Source organism: Suncus etruscus, chromosome 3, assembly GCF_024139225.1.
Source record: "Suncus etruscus isolate mSunEtr1 chromosome 3, mSunEtr1.pri.cur, whole genome shotgun sequence".
Lineage (NCBI taxonomy): Eukaryota > Metazoa > Chordata > Mammalia > Eulipotyphla > Soricidae > Suncus > Suncus etruscus.
The window spans coordinates 159,187,465-159,204,466 of record NC_064850.1 but is presented as its reverse complement, the minus strand read 5'-3'; the positions used below and the strand labels follow the sequence as shown (position 1 = coordinate 159,204,466).

General features: G+C 35.7%; 1 protein-coding gene across 1 annotated transcript in view; it reads left to right on the top strand.

Annotated features, from left to right (window-relative positions):
* The window catches only part of LOC126004503 (desmocollin-3-like), a 51,834-nt gene extending 40,011 nt beyond the window's left edge, over window positions 1-11,823 (top strand). Inside the window, 4 exon segments of the mRNA XM_049770915.1 lie at window positions 889-1,113; window positions 1,880-2,001; window positions 8,123-8,377; window positions 11,626-11,823. Coding sequence (XP_049626872.1) covers window positions 889-1,113; window positions 1,880-2,001; window positions 8,123-8,377; window positions 11,626-11,823 — 800 coding nt within the window.
* The last annotated feature ends 5,179 nt before the right edge of the window (window positions 11,824-17,002 follow it).

The window sequence follows — 17,002 nt, the reverse complement described above, 5'->3', positions numbered from 1 at the left end:
ATACCTTAAAAAGGTGAAATTGGTGATAGGATGATTTGAAAGGCATATAGTTGAATGCTAAAAAGTTCACAAGTTGTTGCAATGCTTTGAATTGGTAAAACATCACTTTACCTAAGTTTCTGTTCCTGAGAGAGAAGAGATTATGAGATCTTTAATTTATGACAACATAATTCTAAAAACATCTATTAAACCTGAGCAGAAATTTGTATTCTTTTACATATTGGAAGTGAGGGTCAACCCAGAATTTTTGAACAATCTATAGTTATAACAGTGCAGACAAGCAAAAATCACATAGTTTGCCTTGAAAATTTGTCTTTGGTACCATAAAAGGAAATGGAAAAGACAATCTGAATTTAAAGCATTCTTGTGTGTAGCTGTGGCTATTCTTTGTTTACGATAAACAGGTACATACACAGTGATATACTTGATGTGTAACAATATATTATCTTTAGTGTCCTGTATTATGTGTTTGTTTGTACTTTCGGTTTTTGGAGTAACATCCAGTTAGTGCTCAGGATTTGTTCACAGATCTGCACTTATTACTACTGATGGTGCTTAAGGAGCTAGTTGGGGTGATGGCCATGTGCCACGTGTAAGAAAAAAGCCTTACTCACCTTTCCATTACTCCAGCCCCTAGATTAATTTTCAGGGAATATTAAATACTATTTAAATGCTATAGAGTCATTCAATGCTATGTTATTTCTTCAATCTGTCATATAAAAGCTTTGCATAATACCTCTGCAGATATATTGATGCTAAAGTAGTTGAAGATAGTTTTTCATTCGTATTCATTTCTCTATGACAGGTGATTCTTTTATAATAATGTCCCTAAAACAATTAAAACATATACTAATGAAAGAATAAATATTTTTAAAAATTTTTTTTCAGATACAGCTGCCCGTCTTTCATATCGAGAAAATGCAGGATTTCAAGAATATAATGTTCCCATAACTGTAAAAGATAGAGGAGGTCAATCTGCATCAAAAACCTTGAGAGTTAATTTATGTGAATGTACCCATCCAAGTCAATGTCGAGCAAGTCAAAGGAGAGCAGGAGTAGTACTTGGAAAATGGGCTATCCTGGCAATATTATTGGATTTAGCACTGCTTTCTAGTAAGTTTTTCTTTCACTTGAAATTCAAATGTGTAGCAACTATCCAAGTGCAGAAAAATTTTTTAAAAAATATTCTTAATTTTTTTAGGAAGGTTCTGTGGTTTACAGTTATTCGTAGTTGAGTTTCAGGCCCAGTCACACCACCAGTGTCAACTTCCCTCCACCACTTTTCTTAGCTTCCCATCACTCCTCCTTTTTGTCTTTAACAAGTATTCATAAGTGTAGTTGTAGTTTGAGTGCTTTCAGTGTTGTTGGCTCTGTGGTGTATATATATAAAAACATACAGTATATATTTTGTACCTCTTTATATATAATATAAATATATTTATAATATATACAGTATATATACTTTACCTCTTGAGGGAATAAGGATTAAGTTTCTGCTGAAGAGTAGTGATAAGGGATCACAATGAGTGGTTGTTTAGTTGTACTTTTCATGTAAGAGGTTAGTAAATGTGTTTGAAACTTTGTAGGTCATTTGGTTCAAATTATAACCAATCAAGATTTCCTTTCAAGCTAGAAAACTGTTAGAGTTTTGGACCATGAGCCTGGTCACTTCTAATATTGATTGAATATGAATTTTCACACAAAATTAACTCTTATACTTCTTAGACTTTTTACAGTTTAAAATATGAAAATAGTAGCCCTTGGTTCAAATATAAATCTATGACTAGTGGAATTAACTAGCATCTAGATGCTAGTTAATAAGAACAAGATTAGTATTGATTTTATAAATGCTAACCTTTTTTCTATTTTATCAACTTAGCTGTACTGCTAACTTTAGTATGTGGAGTTGTTGGTGCACAGAAAAGGAAAGGTTTTTCTGAAGATTTAGCACAGCAAAATTTAATTATATCAAACACAGAAGCACCTGGAGATGATAAGGTGGTAAGTGCTATTTTATTTAATCGATTGATTGATTTATTGGTGAGAGATTTGAGCCACATTAAGTTAACTCTGAGCTCTGAAATCAGATATAACTCTTGACTATGCTCAAGGGACTATATACAGTTCTGGGGATTGATGCAGGGGAGCCACAGGCAAGGGAAACATGTTAGCCCCCTGTACTATACCTTTGGTCACAAGTAATTTGTATTTGATGAATACTTATTTAACTGACTCCCATAATTTCTTCTCCATATTTCTATGAAGTTATTTTGAAATGTAGGAGTATTTACATTTTTAACTTGATCGAATTATATGCACATACACATTTTTATCTATCAACATTCAAGTATTTATGTAATTGGCATTTATTGATTTTTTTGGATGGACACATCTCATTGGCTCTGCTCAGGGCTTAACCCTGACTTTGTGTTCAAGGATCAATTTTGTTGGTGCTAGAAGGAACTTAAGTCATGCAGGGATCAATCTTTGAGTGGCTATATGCAAGGCAAACATCTTCCTTACTGTACTATCTCTTTGGTCCTATTACAATTTTAAAATAAAATGTACTAGTTATTTTCTTCTCTATAAATCTATTATTTAACACTTTTTCTTAGATACCATGACTATATTATAATTGAAACATTTATTCTGCCTCTTCAGTTAATACTTGATTATTTCACTCAGCATAATAGATTCCATGTACATCTATGTATAGGAAAATTTCATGACTTCATTTCTCCTGACAGCTGCATAATATTCCATTGTGTAGATGTACCACAGTTTATTTAGCCATTCATCTGTTGAAGGGTATATTGGCTGTTTCCAGAGTCTTACTATGGTAAATAGTGCTGCAATGAATATAGGTGTAAGGAAGGGATTTTTGTATTGTATTTTTGTGTTCCTCAGGTATATTCCTAGGAGTGGTATAGCTGGGTCATATAGGAGCTCGATTTCCAGTTTTTAGAGGAATCTCCATATTGCTTTCCATAAAAGTTGAACTAGACGGCATTCCCACCAGCAGTGGATAGGAGTTCCTTTCTCTCTACATCCCTGCCAACACTTATTGTTCTCATTCTTTGTGATGCATGCCAATCTCTGGGGTGTGAGGTGGTACCTCATAGTTGTTTTGATTTGCATCTCCCTGATGATTAGTGATATGGAGCATTTTTTCATGTGTATTTTGGTCATTTGTATTTCTCCTTTGTCCATTCCGTCTCATTTTTGGATGAGATTAGATGCTTTTTCTGTCAGTGCCTTGTATATTTTGGAGATTAGCCCCTTGTGTGATGGGTATTGTGTGAATAGTTTCTCCCACTCAGTGGGGGGGGGGCTCTTGTATCCTGGGCGCTATTTCTTTTGAGGTGCAGAAGCTTCTCAGTTTAATATATATCTATCTGTTAATCTCTGCTTCCACTGCTTGGAAAGTGCAATTTCCTCTTTGAAGATGCCTTTAATCTCAATGTCCTGGAGTATTTTACCAACGTGTTGTTCTATGCCAACACCACTTGTTGAAGAGGCTTTCTTTGCTCCATTTAGGATTTCTTGCTCCTTTATCGAAAAATTAGGTGATTGTATGTCTGGGGAACATTCACTGAGTATTCAAGCCTATTCCACTGATCTGAGTGCCTGTCTTTATTCCAATACCATACTGTTTTGATAACTATTGCTTTGTAGTACAATTTAAAGTTGGGGAAAGTAATTCCTCCCATATTGTTTTTCTCAATGATTGCTTTAGCTATTCTAGGGTGTTTATTGTTCCACATGAATTTCAAAAGTGCCTGATCCACTTCTTTGAAGAATGTCATGGGTATCTTTAGAGGGATCACACTAAATCTGTACAATGCTTTGGGGAGTATTCATGAAGATTGGGAAATGAGACTTTTTATGGCCCATTAAGAATTTTAAGTTTTGGCCAGACAGGTGTCGTGGAGCGGTAAGGTGTCTGACTTGCATGCGCTAACCTAGGACAGACCGCAGTTCAATTCCCCCAGCGTTCCATCTGATCCCCCAAGCCTGGAGCGATTACTGAGCACATATCAAGGAGTAACCCCTCAGCGTCAACGGGTATGCCCCCCCAAAAAAAAGTTAAAAAAAAGGTCAGGGTGATCAGGCAAAGGCTGTTCTACTTGAAGTGGATTGAAGCAGTGTGATGCTGAATCAAAAGAATGCTGAAGAGAACAGAAAGACTGTAGGAATGGGAGATAAAGAGATTGCGATATTTTGATGGTTTAATTAAGCCAAAGAATTCTAAAATGACAGTAATAGATAATTAGCGAAGTAATAAATAAAAAGCATTTTATTATTTATTTGGCTTTTGGTTTGGGGGCCACATCTAGAATTGCTTAGGTTTAAGTCTCTGTATGGAACTCAGGAATCACTCCTGGTGGTTCTGGGGGTACTATTTGAGATGTAGGAGACCATATCAAACCTGGTTGGCTGCATACAAAGCAAGCATCTTATCCACTGTACCCACACTCTTAACACCCAGCATTTTACACACAAATAATAGTTTGCTTTTTGCGGGTAAAATAAAAATAAAAGTGGCAGATACTGTCACTAGAGATAATGACCATATGTCAAACTTTTATATATCTTAGGGTGAAAATAGCATTCTTACATCTCTTTCTCTTTGACCTACTCCCTACCATGACACAGAATCAGGAAACGAATAAGGTCTACATAGAATTTTTCCTCTTGTCATTTGATTTTAGAATTTGAGCAAATTTGCCTGAGCAAAACAGTTCTATTATATTGTACTTAGGTCTACATACCTTTTCTTTTTTAGTAACACTAACACTTCTAAACTTGTAAAAAATAATTAATTGTAGAAGAGCATAATCAGATACAGTTTTAAAAGAAAATACTCTTTCATAATAAATGTATAGAATCATTACAGTATAATGAGTAAAAGGTGGTTAGATCGCCTGGCATCCTATATGGTCCCTCAATCCAGGAGCAATTTCTGAGCACATAGCCAAGAGAAATCCCTGAGTGTCACCAGGTGTGGCCTAAACTCACACACACACACACACACACACACACACACACACACAGAATAAACTTTGAGGAATCTACATATATTAATAAAAAGTAGAATGTGTCATAGAACTGTGGGTTTCCCTTCAGTATTAGTTTTTAATCGTAGTTTTCTTTTCATTTGCTTAAGAAATATTTCTAAATATGTATTTACAGTAACAATAATATAAGCAAGAAATACAGGGTAGTAGTGCCACCAGGTGGTTTCTTTTCAGTTCTTTTTTTGTATTATAAAAAATGAGTAATATATAGTATATAACATATTTACATGATGTAGACATATATGTTTTTCATGATCTTTTAAATGCCACAAATCAATATATATGTATATATTATTTTAGATTCAATAAATCGTCTAACCTAAAATCTTCTAGAAATTAGTAATAATCATTAAATAAAAATTTTAATTGCTTGGAAGCTGACACAGAGAAACTGCATTCTAATTAAGATACTGAATTCATGGTTCATATTAAGAACTAATTTGCTGAAGTTACTATATTGTAATTTCTCAACTATGACAGAGGAAGTTAGTGTAAAGTTACCATTTAAGTTCATCATTGGTCAAAAATGCAAATATATATATATATTTTTTTTGGTTTTTGGGCCGCACCCGGTGATGCTCAGGGGTTACTCCTGGCTGTCAGCTCAGAAATAGCTCCTGGCAGGCACGGGGGACCATATGGGACACCGGGATTTGAACCAACCACCTTAGGTCCTGGATTGGCTGGTAGCAAGGCAAACACTGCTGTGCTATCTCTCCAGGCCCTAATTTTTTTTAATAAAAGTTCAGAAATTGGGCCTAAGAAATAGCACAGCTGTACAACATTTGCCTTACACATGGCATATTCAGGATGAACCTGTTCAATCCTGGGCATCCCACATGGTCCCCCAGCCAGGAGCAATTTCTGAGTACATAACCAGGAGTAATCCCTGAGTGTCACAGGGTGTGGCCCAAAACAAAACAAATACAGAAGTTTGTTGGAAAGTAGAAGAGAAATGAGAAGGAAATCTCCATTTGTGTGCATGGGGCTGGGAGGGGACTTCACATAGTATTCTTAATTTTAAACTGAACTCTTGTCTTTTTCTAGCTTCCTCAATATTACTTTGGGGATAAAATTATGCTTAAATTCTCCCCAATAATAGTTTTGATTATTAAAGACTCCTTGGCAACTTTTTTGCCAAATATTTCAAATAAAAATCTTATTTTTCTTTCTTTCCTTTTATTTATTTATTTATTTATTTATTTATTTATTTATTTATTTTGGTTTTTTTGTTTGATTTTCTGGGCTACATTCAGTAGTGCTCAGGGGTAACTCCTAGCTTTGTACTCAGGAATAACTACTGGCAATGCTCTTGAGAGCATAAAAATGCTGGGAACAAATATGGGTTAGCTTTGTGTAAGGCAAATGACCTACCACTGTACTATTACTTCAGGCCCCACCCCCCCATTTTTATTTGTCTTCCATGAGTGCTTAATTTAGGTGAGTCATTTTTTACTTAGACTTTTTTTTGGTTATCATTCATTTTTACCATAGTTCTAATTGCACAAAATAGCCTCTTTGGTTCCTCCACTCTCCTCTCTATTATTACAGATCATTCTATCATAGCTCTGACTGATAGTTTAAAATATGCTTTTTATTGTGGTTCTTTTCTAAAGCTTTCTTTAACTTACAATTTTGTCTAAATAATTTTATTTAGTCCCATGATTTTAAATAACCCTTCTTTGGTTGAGAATTCAAGAATTCTATCTTTAGCTCAGAGATTTCTTCTGAGCTTTGTTGCTACATATACATATGCATGTCTTAGACATGCCATGCTTCTTAAGTTTGTCACCCTGAATACAAAATCACTTTTCTGTACAGCCACAAGCATACACTTCTTTCAGTGAGCTCTATATCTAGTTGGAAATCAGGGCTTACAGAAATCATTTCTGAACTTTTCCTATGCTACTTCACCCACCACACCATTAAGCTTTCTATAATGTCTCTCCATTTTTTTCACTCACCAGTGCTTATACTTTGGTTGAGATTATACTTATAATTTATATTAAAAATAGTTAACCTTTGATCTCCATGTCATCAAACTTACTCCCACTTTTGTCATTCACAATTTTGCTTAGAATGACTTTGTTTTTTGGTTTTTCAGGACACACCCATTTGATGCTCAGGGGTTACTCCTGGCTAAGCGCTCAGAAATTGTCCCTGGCTTGGGGGACCATATGGGACACCGGAGGATCGAACCGCGGTCCTTCCTTGAATAGCGCTTGCAAGGCAGACACCTTACCTCTAGCGCCACCTCGCTGGGCCCTAGAATGACTTTTGAAAGTTTTTCTTCTTATACTACTTAAGAAATCTTTTTGGGGGTTCCTCTATATTTATACTGATATAATTATTTTAACTATGTATGCATATTTTCATATACATCTTTATATTTTCGTGCTTCCTCTTTCTTTACTTTCTTCTCTGTAAATTCTGTGCAACTACCTTTCTTAACAGATTGGAAACCCAGAAAACACCATTGTGTAACCTCATTAAGGTTGCATATTCTTTCTTCCATTTTTCAGGAATCAGTTTAAAATTTTCAAGTATATTCAACATAATTTTTGGATGAAAATTTTAATGTACTTCTGTGCTCATATGGTACTTTGTGCTCACCTAAAGAGCAGAGTAATTATATTCTTTGAGTCATTTTATATTCATTTTCTTTTCTCATGGTATAAGGGCGGTGGCGCTGGAGGTAAGGTGCCTGCCTTGCCTGCGCTAGCCTAGGACGGACCGCGGTTCGATCCCCCGGCGTCCCATATGGTCCCCCAAGAAGCCAGGAGCAACTTCTGAGCGCATAGCCAGGAGTAACCCCTGAGCATCACCGGGTGTGGCCCAAAAACAAAAGCAAACAAACAAAAAAAAAGAGCTTTTTTGTATCCCTTAGGGACAATGTTTTCTTTGCAATTCTCAACTGAGCATATAAATTTGAAAATAAACATCTGTTGAGTGAATGAATAAAAAACGTGCAAAAAGTATCTTTGTATTCTAAAACTGCCTGAAATCTATTTTCTCCTTATATAAATGGCTATGTTCTATTTTAGTGTTCTGCCAATGGGTTTATGACTCAGAAAGTCAACAACTCGAACCAAAGCTTTTGTGGAACTATGGGATCAGGAGTCAGAAATGGAGGACAAGAAGCTATTGAAATGATGAAAGGACACCAGACCTTGGAGTCTTGCCGTGGGCATGGGCATCATCACACCCTGGACTCCTGCAGGGGAGGACACCTGGAGATGGACAATAGCAGATACACTTATTCTGAGTGGCACAGTTTCACTCAGCCTCGCCTTGGAGAAGTGAGTTTCCCTAAGATGTTTGACTCTATAATTTAGATCCTCAGTAGAGAGTAATGGAAAATTGTGTTCACTGACCACAACTTGCTTTGCCACATTTTTCATTCTTCCATGTATCCCACTTTTTCTCTCACTCATTTTATTTTCCTATACTTTCAATTTGTTACTAAAGAAATATTGTTTAACCTATCACATTAAATTTCTCTCATTTTTAAGATCTCATAAAAACAGAGGTTTATAGAAACCACACCATAGTAGCATGTTTACCTCACAAACTCTTTTTAATGGAATAATTTTAAAAAGTCTTTTTTTTTTTTTTTTTTGGTTTTCGGCCACATCTGGTGACACTTAGGTTATGCTCTCAGAAATTGCTCCTGGCTTGGAGGATCAAACTGCTGTCCATCCTAGGCTAGATGTGCCACTGTACTGGCCCCTAAAAGATCATTTTTTATTTATAAAATATTCCCCCCTAATTTCACATTTCTATGTGAAAATAAGATATCTCTACCCAGTTGCTGGATGGATATTAAGTAATGAGATCTATATAAATTTTTTTGTTGTTTTGAACTTACCTGTAGTATTTAGGACTTACACCTGGCTCTGTGTTCAGGGCTCATACCTGGTGTGGTTCATGAGTACAACAGATGGCTCTGGGAATTGAATCTGGATCAGCCATTTATAAGGCAAACATTGTAGCCATTTTACTATCTCTCTGACTCATATATGAACAAATTTAAAGTCAAAAGTAACCATGCAATAATTAAATTTTTTGCTAGAGAAAAATAAGGAAGTAAAGGGAGTGATTATATCAGAGGGTTTCAGTTTTGGCTACACACCAAAATCTCTTGGTGCACTCCTAAAAATTATTAACACCTTTGTTTGCCTGAAAAGGTTATATTTTAATTGGTTTGGCTATTTATTATTTATTTTTAAGTATTATAAATTTGTTTATTAGTTAAAACCTCCTCAGATAATTAAAATATTTATACTAAGTAGAGCATCACCAGTTTAAATATTCTTTCTAGATATAAAATTTAACTTCTTTTATCCTCTGATAAAATTAAATAATTAAAATATTTAGACTAAGTAGAGCATCACCAGTTTAAATATTCTTTCTAGATATAAAATTTAACTTCTTTTATCAGAGGATACTAGTGTTACTGTAACATAAATACTGAACCAGAAGCCCTTTAATTATTTGATAGATTGTAAAATGGATTTTATTTTGTGACACAGCTACTTATGTCCATAGCATTTATTTTTGCTACATCAACTATTAGTTCTTCTGTGTTTAGACAGTCTTTACTTAAGATTGACTGAGGAGGGCAACTTAAGGGCATCCTTAGTCAAGTCTTTCAATGTGAATAAATACTAATAGGATTTAAGACACAAATGGTCCCAAAGAAGGTTCCTTGATGTTTCCTAGTAAACCTAGGAAATAAATCATAGATTAGGGGTGAGTGGGGACACAGATAAGAGATGGTGAAGGCACAGCAGATGGGCCTATAATATAGAGCAATGTTTGACTTTCTTGGTGTCTCCACTCCAGCATTCTATTTTTGCAGTGTTAGGTTGAATATTTCTTTGTTTGTTTGTTATTGGGCCACACCTGGTAATGCTCAGGGGGTACTCCTGACTATGCACTCAGAAATCGCTCCTGGCTTGGGGGTCTATATGGGACATGGAAGATCGAACCGCGGTCTGTCCTAGGTTAGTGCTTGCAAGGCAGATGCCCTACTGCTTGTGCCAATGCTCCGGCCCTAGGTTGAGTATTGTTTTTTTTTTTTTTTTTTTTTTTTTTTTTTTTTTTTTTTTTTTTTTTTTTTGGTTTTTGGGTCACACCCGGCAGTGCTCAGGGGTTACTCCTGGCTCCATGCTCAGAAATTGCTCCTGGCAGGCACGGGGGACCATATGGGACGCCGGGATTTGAACCGATGACCTTCTGCATGAAAGGCAAACGCCTTACCTCCATGCTATCTCTCCGGCCCCGGTTGAGTATTGTTAATGTCAGTGAAGTCGTCTATGCATTTTTCCATTTTGCAACATTTTTCTTTTTTTCTTTTTTTGTGGTTTTTGGGTCACCCCCGGCAGTGCTCAGGGGTTACTCCTGACTCCATGCTCAGAAATTGCTCCTGGCAGGCACGGGGGACCATATGGGACACCGGAATTCCAATCGATGACCTCCTGCATGAAAGGCAAACACCTTACCTCCCTGCTATCTCTCCGGCCCCGCAACATTTTTCTTAACTTACAAACTCGATTCTTAAATAGATGTGATATATATACTTTATATTTCCCCATAATAGCGATTAGAGGAAGCATATATCACATGTAAATAATGTGCTGATAGCAATAAGAGTAATTCCCACAAACTTTTTTTATTAAACAATGACCTTGTGAGACGCTCTTTATTTTTAGTTTATATGAAAGGAGAGATTAATAGAGCTTCAGTAATTTGATCAAAATCATGGCTAGCTTGTAAAATCAGAACAATGACTCAAACCAGGACTCTTTGAAAATGAAAGTTCAAATTCTTTATTCTAATGCATATTATCACCACGTTGTGGATTAACATCACCTCTAGATAAAAATTTGTGAATATTAAATATAATAATACTTTACATGTACTTTAAATATACATTTTTAATTTGCATGGAAACAGTAGAAATGTAAAATATAATTACTTTATGGTATGGTTGTGATGTCGACCAATCATGTGCATTTTTTGTATATAGGACTCCATTAGAGGACACACTGGTTAAAATTAAACCTAAAAGGTAAATAAAATATGCATTTATGTTTATATGTTTGAGTGTGTTTAAAACAACACAACAAGATACTACATGGCTATAAGAAAAGAAATGATGAAATCATGCAGTTTGCCACTACGTGAATGGATTTTCGAGAATATCATGCTGAGTGAAATTAGTCGGAGAGAAAGGGAGTGATACATAAGATCTTTCTCATCTTTGAGCTAAAACGAAGCATAGTAATGGAATAAGAAATGCCCGATGCAACAGATCCTGAAATCTGATCTACAGCACTGAGTTTACCATGGTGTAGGGGTAGGAGGGATGTGGGATGTAAAAGGGCAGGCCTGAGACAATGGTGGATGGAAGCAGACATGCTGGTGGAGGGTGGTGTTGGAACACTGTCTGCATGAAACCCTAGCATTAATAGTATTATAAACGACAGTGCCTAAAATAATGTTGAAAATTAGAAATTAAATAATACCTATTTTTAATTGACAGAAATTGCATAAATGCAATCAGCATGAAGACATTATACCATCTCAAGATTATGTTCTTACATATAACTTTGAAGGAAGAGGAACTCCAGCTGGTTCTGTGGGTTGCTGCAGTGACAAGCAGGAAGAAGATGGCCTTAACTTTTTAGATAATTTGGAAGCAAAATTTACTGCATTAGCAGAAACATGCACAATGAAATAACCCTAAAGTGCTGAAGACATTAGGAAATTTCCAAAAGGGATATTTTAAATTTCAGTTTCTGATTGTATAAATAAATTTTTCTAAATTTTTAACTGCACCTATTTTGATAGTAATTTGTTATTTAGATATTTTCCAAGATATTCAGAATGTTAAAATATATTTTACTTATTTTTACACCAAGTAAATATATCAATTAGTAATACTTTGTATAATAATGGAATTAAGGTCAATATAATATAGACACTCTCTGTTATAGATGGTTCTCACTATTCTTATAATACTAATCTAACAGTTTCTCTCTACTTGATTAACTGTAAAATAGTAGCTATTTGAATAGAAATACTGTTCTTGCTAATAATTTTAGATTAACTGGAAAAGGATAACTTCAAATATTGTGGCAAATGATATTGAATGTATTATTATTATTAATTTAAAATGTTTGTGTTGTAAAAAATGTAATTTTTAAAAAGGTAAAGTGAAAGGTAATACATTCAAGAGAAAGTAAAGATTTCTCTAGAATCAGCAAAGAAACACAAAAAGTAGAAAATTTAGGAAAAGAAAGGAATTATACATTGTTGGATTTAAAATTTTTTTTAATTTTTTTTTGTTTTGTTTTGGGCCACACTCAGTAAGGCTCAGGGTTACTCCTGGCTATGTGCTCAGAAATCACTCCTGGCTTGGGAGACCAGATGGGATGCTGAGGGATCAAATCTCAGTCCGACCTAGGTTAGTGAGTGCAAGGCAAATGCCTACTGCCTGCGCCACTGCCCTAGATTTAAATTTTTAATCTGTTTTGTTTTATTGACAAAATAGTGCACTATGAAATTTTGGTGGCAGGAATAAAATAAATTCAAAAATTTATTTTTGTAGCTTATAAATCTGTATTATGTGTCTTAAGTTGAATTTTCAGTTTCAAAGAATTAGCAGCATCTTGTTAGCAACCCCAAGAACAACTCAAATTTTATTCTCCTTTGGTTATTAATAAATTTTGAAAAGAAATAGATTCAATTTCTCCAATAAATGCTCAAAAATATATGACAACAACTTTCAGCACAGACCAATACATATTTTTATGTGTTTGCAATTTTTATGATTTACAAAAGTATTTTTATGAGAATACATCTAACTCTAACATGCACTTATTAGTAAGAAGCCAGTTTATGTTAACATACACAGAACTATTGTACCTTTGATTTGGGGGAGTAGGAGTGGGGAAGGAAATCCTAAGCAGTGTTCAGTGGATACTGAGTCTATTCCCAGTTGACTAAACAGTGTTGATTTAATTTACTGAGATAATGCAGTGCTGGGGTGCCCTAAGACAACCCCAGTAGTACTCAGGCACCCAGGATCGCACTTTCTGGTGCTTGAAGGCCTTCAACGGAAATAAAGAGGAATGAAGTGGGAGGATGTAGAGACAAATACCAAGTCTCCGTACACACATAGGGTGTACCCCAAGCACCTATTTCTGTCCTATCTCTCTGGTTCTATAAAATTCTAATACATGTTTTAGTTTCTAAGCACACTAATACTGGTTGATATACGTTTATGTGATTTGTTTGAATTGTTCAAAGCCACAGAAATGTTCTAACTACAGTGAAAAAAATACAGAAAATGGAATAGAATAGTAAATTTGCTTGTCAGTCTACTTTTGCATCTAATTAGGAGCAAAATGGTGAATGGCTATCATAGCTTGGTCTCCCTCATAGTATAAAGATGGTAGTAAGGTTCTAGAGTTAAATTCTCTTCTGGAAGCTAATAATAGTAATAAAACATTTGAAATCTATTTCTTTAACTTAATTCTGGTTCAGATAAATTATAATTGGGGAGCTATAACATAGTGTATAGGACCTTTGTCTTACACACAGCTGACTTGGGTTTGATCCTGGCATACCATATGGTCCTCTGAACCTGCCTGAAGTGATCTGAGGATAGAGCCAGGAATAACCCCTGGAATGCTGCTGGGTGTGGTCTCCAAGAAACAAACCAACCAAGCAAACAGAAAAATCCAAATATATTATATCTATTTCCCTCTATTCAGCTAGCATTTAGAAAACTGGAGAGTCATACAGTCATGCTCACTTGGTCAGGATTTAGATGAGACAGGAAGAAAAATCTTACTGAAGACTTTCCAAGTCCCCTTTGTGAGGTTTTTGATCATAGGAATAAGTTAAAAAAATCATTGCCCTAAAGACATAAACTAGATACTTTTTCCATCTCATTAGATCTTGGAAATAATAAAGTATTTCCCAACACACTGTTATGTTTTCAAGTGTTGGGTGTGGTACAGTAATATCATATGCTGAACGCATTACTTCACTGAAGCACTGAACTTTCAGGTCCACACAGCTGTCTGAGTTTCATCAGTGGTCACCCTTGGGTACCCTGAACAATACTTGGGAAGATCCTTAAAAATAAAAAACCTGGGGGAAAATGGATGTGATATATGTACACATGATGGAAAATGGAGGGAAGAAAAGAAGGAAAAAAGTAAGAAAGAAAGGAAAGAAGGAAAGATAAAGGGAAGTACAGGAAAGAAGTAAAGACGGAAGGAAGAAAGAAGGAAAAATAAAAAGGAAGGAAGGAAGGAAGGAAAGGAAGGCATTTGTCAATAACATATACATGGAAAATATTCCAGACTGTCAGTCACTCTGTGATGTTAATTGTTATTGAATTTAAAAGTACTAGACAATAAAGAAAACTTAAATGTATGAAAGAAAAAGATCAGTGATCATTTGGGAAAGAGTGGGAGAGTGTAAGTCCAAGTACGGTAAATTGGGCAATCAGCAATGGAAGACCCAGGATTTTAAGGATAAGGAGAGATGGAAACAGGGAAACGGGAGATAAAAAGGCAACATAATTTTCTCAATACTTTTTACTAGGCCAGGTCTTTCCTGGTCTTTTTTTTTTCTGAGCAGTTCAGCAGCTATTTGGTTTTGGTGAAATATCATTGAGTTTTATCTGTACCTCACTATATATATGGAGTGTGAAATTAAAGAGAAGTGAAGTGACTTGAGGATGAAACAGCAGGAATTTAGAAGACTGGCCTGATCTGGTTGTACAGAACAAACCAGACACTTATGAGGGTAATTTCATTCATATAAAATCCAAGGTTTTTTTTAATAAAATATGTCTGACATTTTTCATTCAATGCTATATTTTCTTCTTTCTTATCCAAAATCTAGACTTTTAGACTTAAACCTTTAAAAGGAAAAAATTATTTTTGTGTAAATCCTTTAGCACATAATATTTCTCTTTTCTGTCTTCTGTAAGGTAAAATATAAGGTGGAAATTTTGCTACTTTAGTGTGAAAGAAAATTTTTCAGTGACTGTTCTTGAATTTTTGTGCAAATGTACAGATATTTTTCTTATTTTATAAGAAAACAGCTTACTGCCTAAAATATAGTGAAGTTTTCTTTAAAATGTTTTTAACAGAACTTTAATTTTGATATTAGAAGAAAGTTCTTAAAAGTATTGCAGATGAAAGTAAATAGAAACTGTATCTTTAAGGTTATATTTACAGACATGGTATGCGATAAATATTAACTTGATTTATTGATTGTGCTGTAGTGGTTGCTTAAAATTGGCATGGAATAGAAATCTTCGTGGATCTCAGATGCCAGCACCCTTCTGCCTCTCTACTCTGCTGTCCTGCATTTTCGGCCTGATTTCACCCTTGGTGCGGCTCATCAGCCAGCCTGCCTTCCTGTGAACTTTCCGGGGAGTCTGCCTTCCTGTGAGCCTTCCGTGGAGGTGAGTCGACACGCCCAGAAAGGGAGGAGCCACTGAACTTCGCTGGATCTCAGATGCCAGCACCGTTCTGCCTCTCTACTCTGCTGTCCTGCATTTTTGGCCTGATTTCATCCTGGGTGCAGCCCATCTGCCAGCCTGCCTTCCTGTGAGCCTTCCTTGGAGGTGAGTCGACACGCCCAGAAAGGGAGAAGCCAGAGGAGCACAGTTGCTCCGCTCCCCTTCGCGACGGTGCACAGCATTTAGCCAATGAATACAATCACAACACGTAGAAAAACACGCAGTACTAGTGTGACAATGGGGAAACAACATGGGCCAGTGCCAGACATAGAGAATGAAGATGGCAACTCTGATGACTTGAACATGATCAATCACCTAGTCAGTCTCTCAGATAAGGAGTTTAGAGTTGCAATATGGAACATGTTCAAAGAACTCAAACAAAGTATAGAAGAGAAAACGAAAAAGAATCAGGAGAATATGAAGATAGAAATGAGAAAACTCCAAACGGAAATTTCAGATCAAATAACAGGTCTGAGAAACTCAGTAGATGAATTGAAGAAAAACATGTTTGAAATTTCCCACAGGTTAACAGCAGCTGAGGATAGAATCAGTACACTGGAAGATGAGATACATAACAATTACATACAGCAGAAGAAATTGGAAAAAAGCCTCAAAGCAAATGATCAAACAATGGAAAAATTACTCAAAGAATGGGAACAGATGAAAATAGAAGTCTATGATAAGCTCAACAGAAACAACTTAAGAATCATTGGAGTCCCAGAGACTCAGGAAGAAAATCTCCGGGAAGAATCAACAGTCAAGAACATCATTAAAGAGAAACTACCAGAGATAATGAATACATGTGATCAAATCCTGCATGCCCGAAGAGTGCCAACTAAAAGAGACCCCAGAAAAAACACCCCAAGACACATCCTAGTCACAATGACGAATCCCATAAATAGAGACAGAATTTTGAAAGCAGCAAGATCGAAAAGAGAAATTACATTTAAGGGAACATCCTTGAGATTTACTGCAGACCTGTCACCAGAAACACTCAAGGCCAGAAGGCAGTGGTGGGACATAGTGACAAAACTCAATGAAATAAATGCTTCGCCTAGAATACTGCACCCAGCAAAACTCACTTTCAGGTTTGAAGGAACAATACATAGTTTCACAGACAAAAAACAGCTCAAAAACTTCACAGACTCAAAACCATTCTTAAAAGAAAAACTGAATGGCATACTTTAAGACAAGGCTTACCAACAGACACACCAAACTTTAATATAAAGATGGCATTAACTCCCAGGACAATTCTTTCTCTCAATGTCAATGGACTAAATGCACCAGTTAAGAGACACAGAGTGGCTAAATGGATCAAAAAACTCAATCCAACCTTCTGCTGCCTACAAGAAACGCACCTGAATAGTCAGAA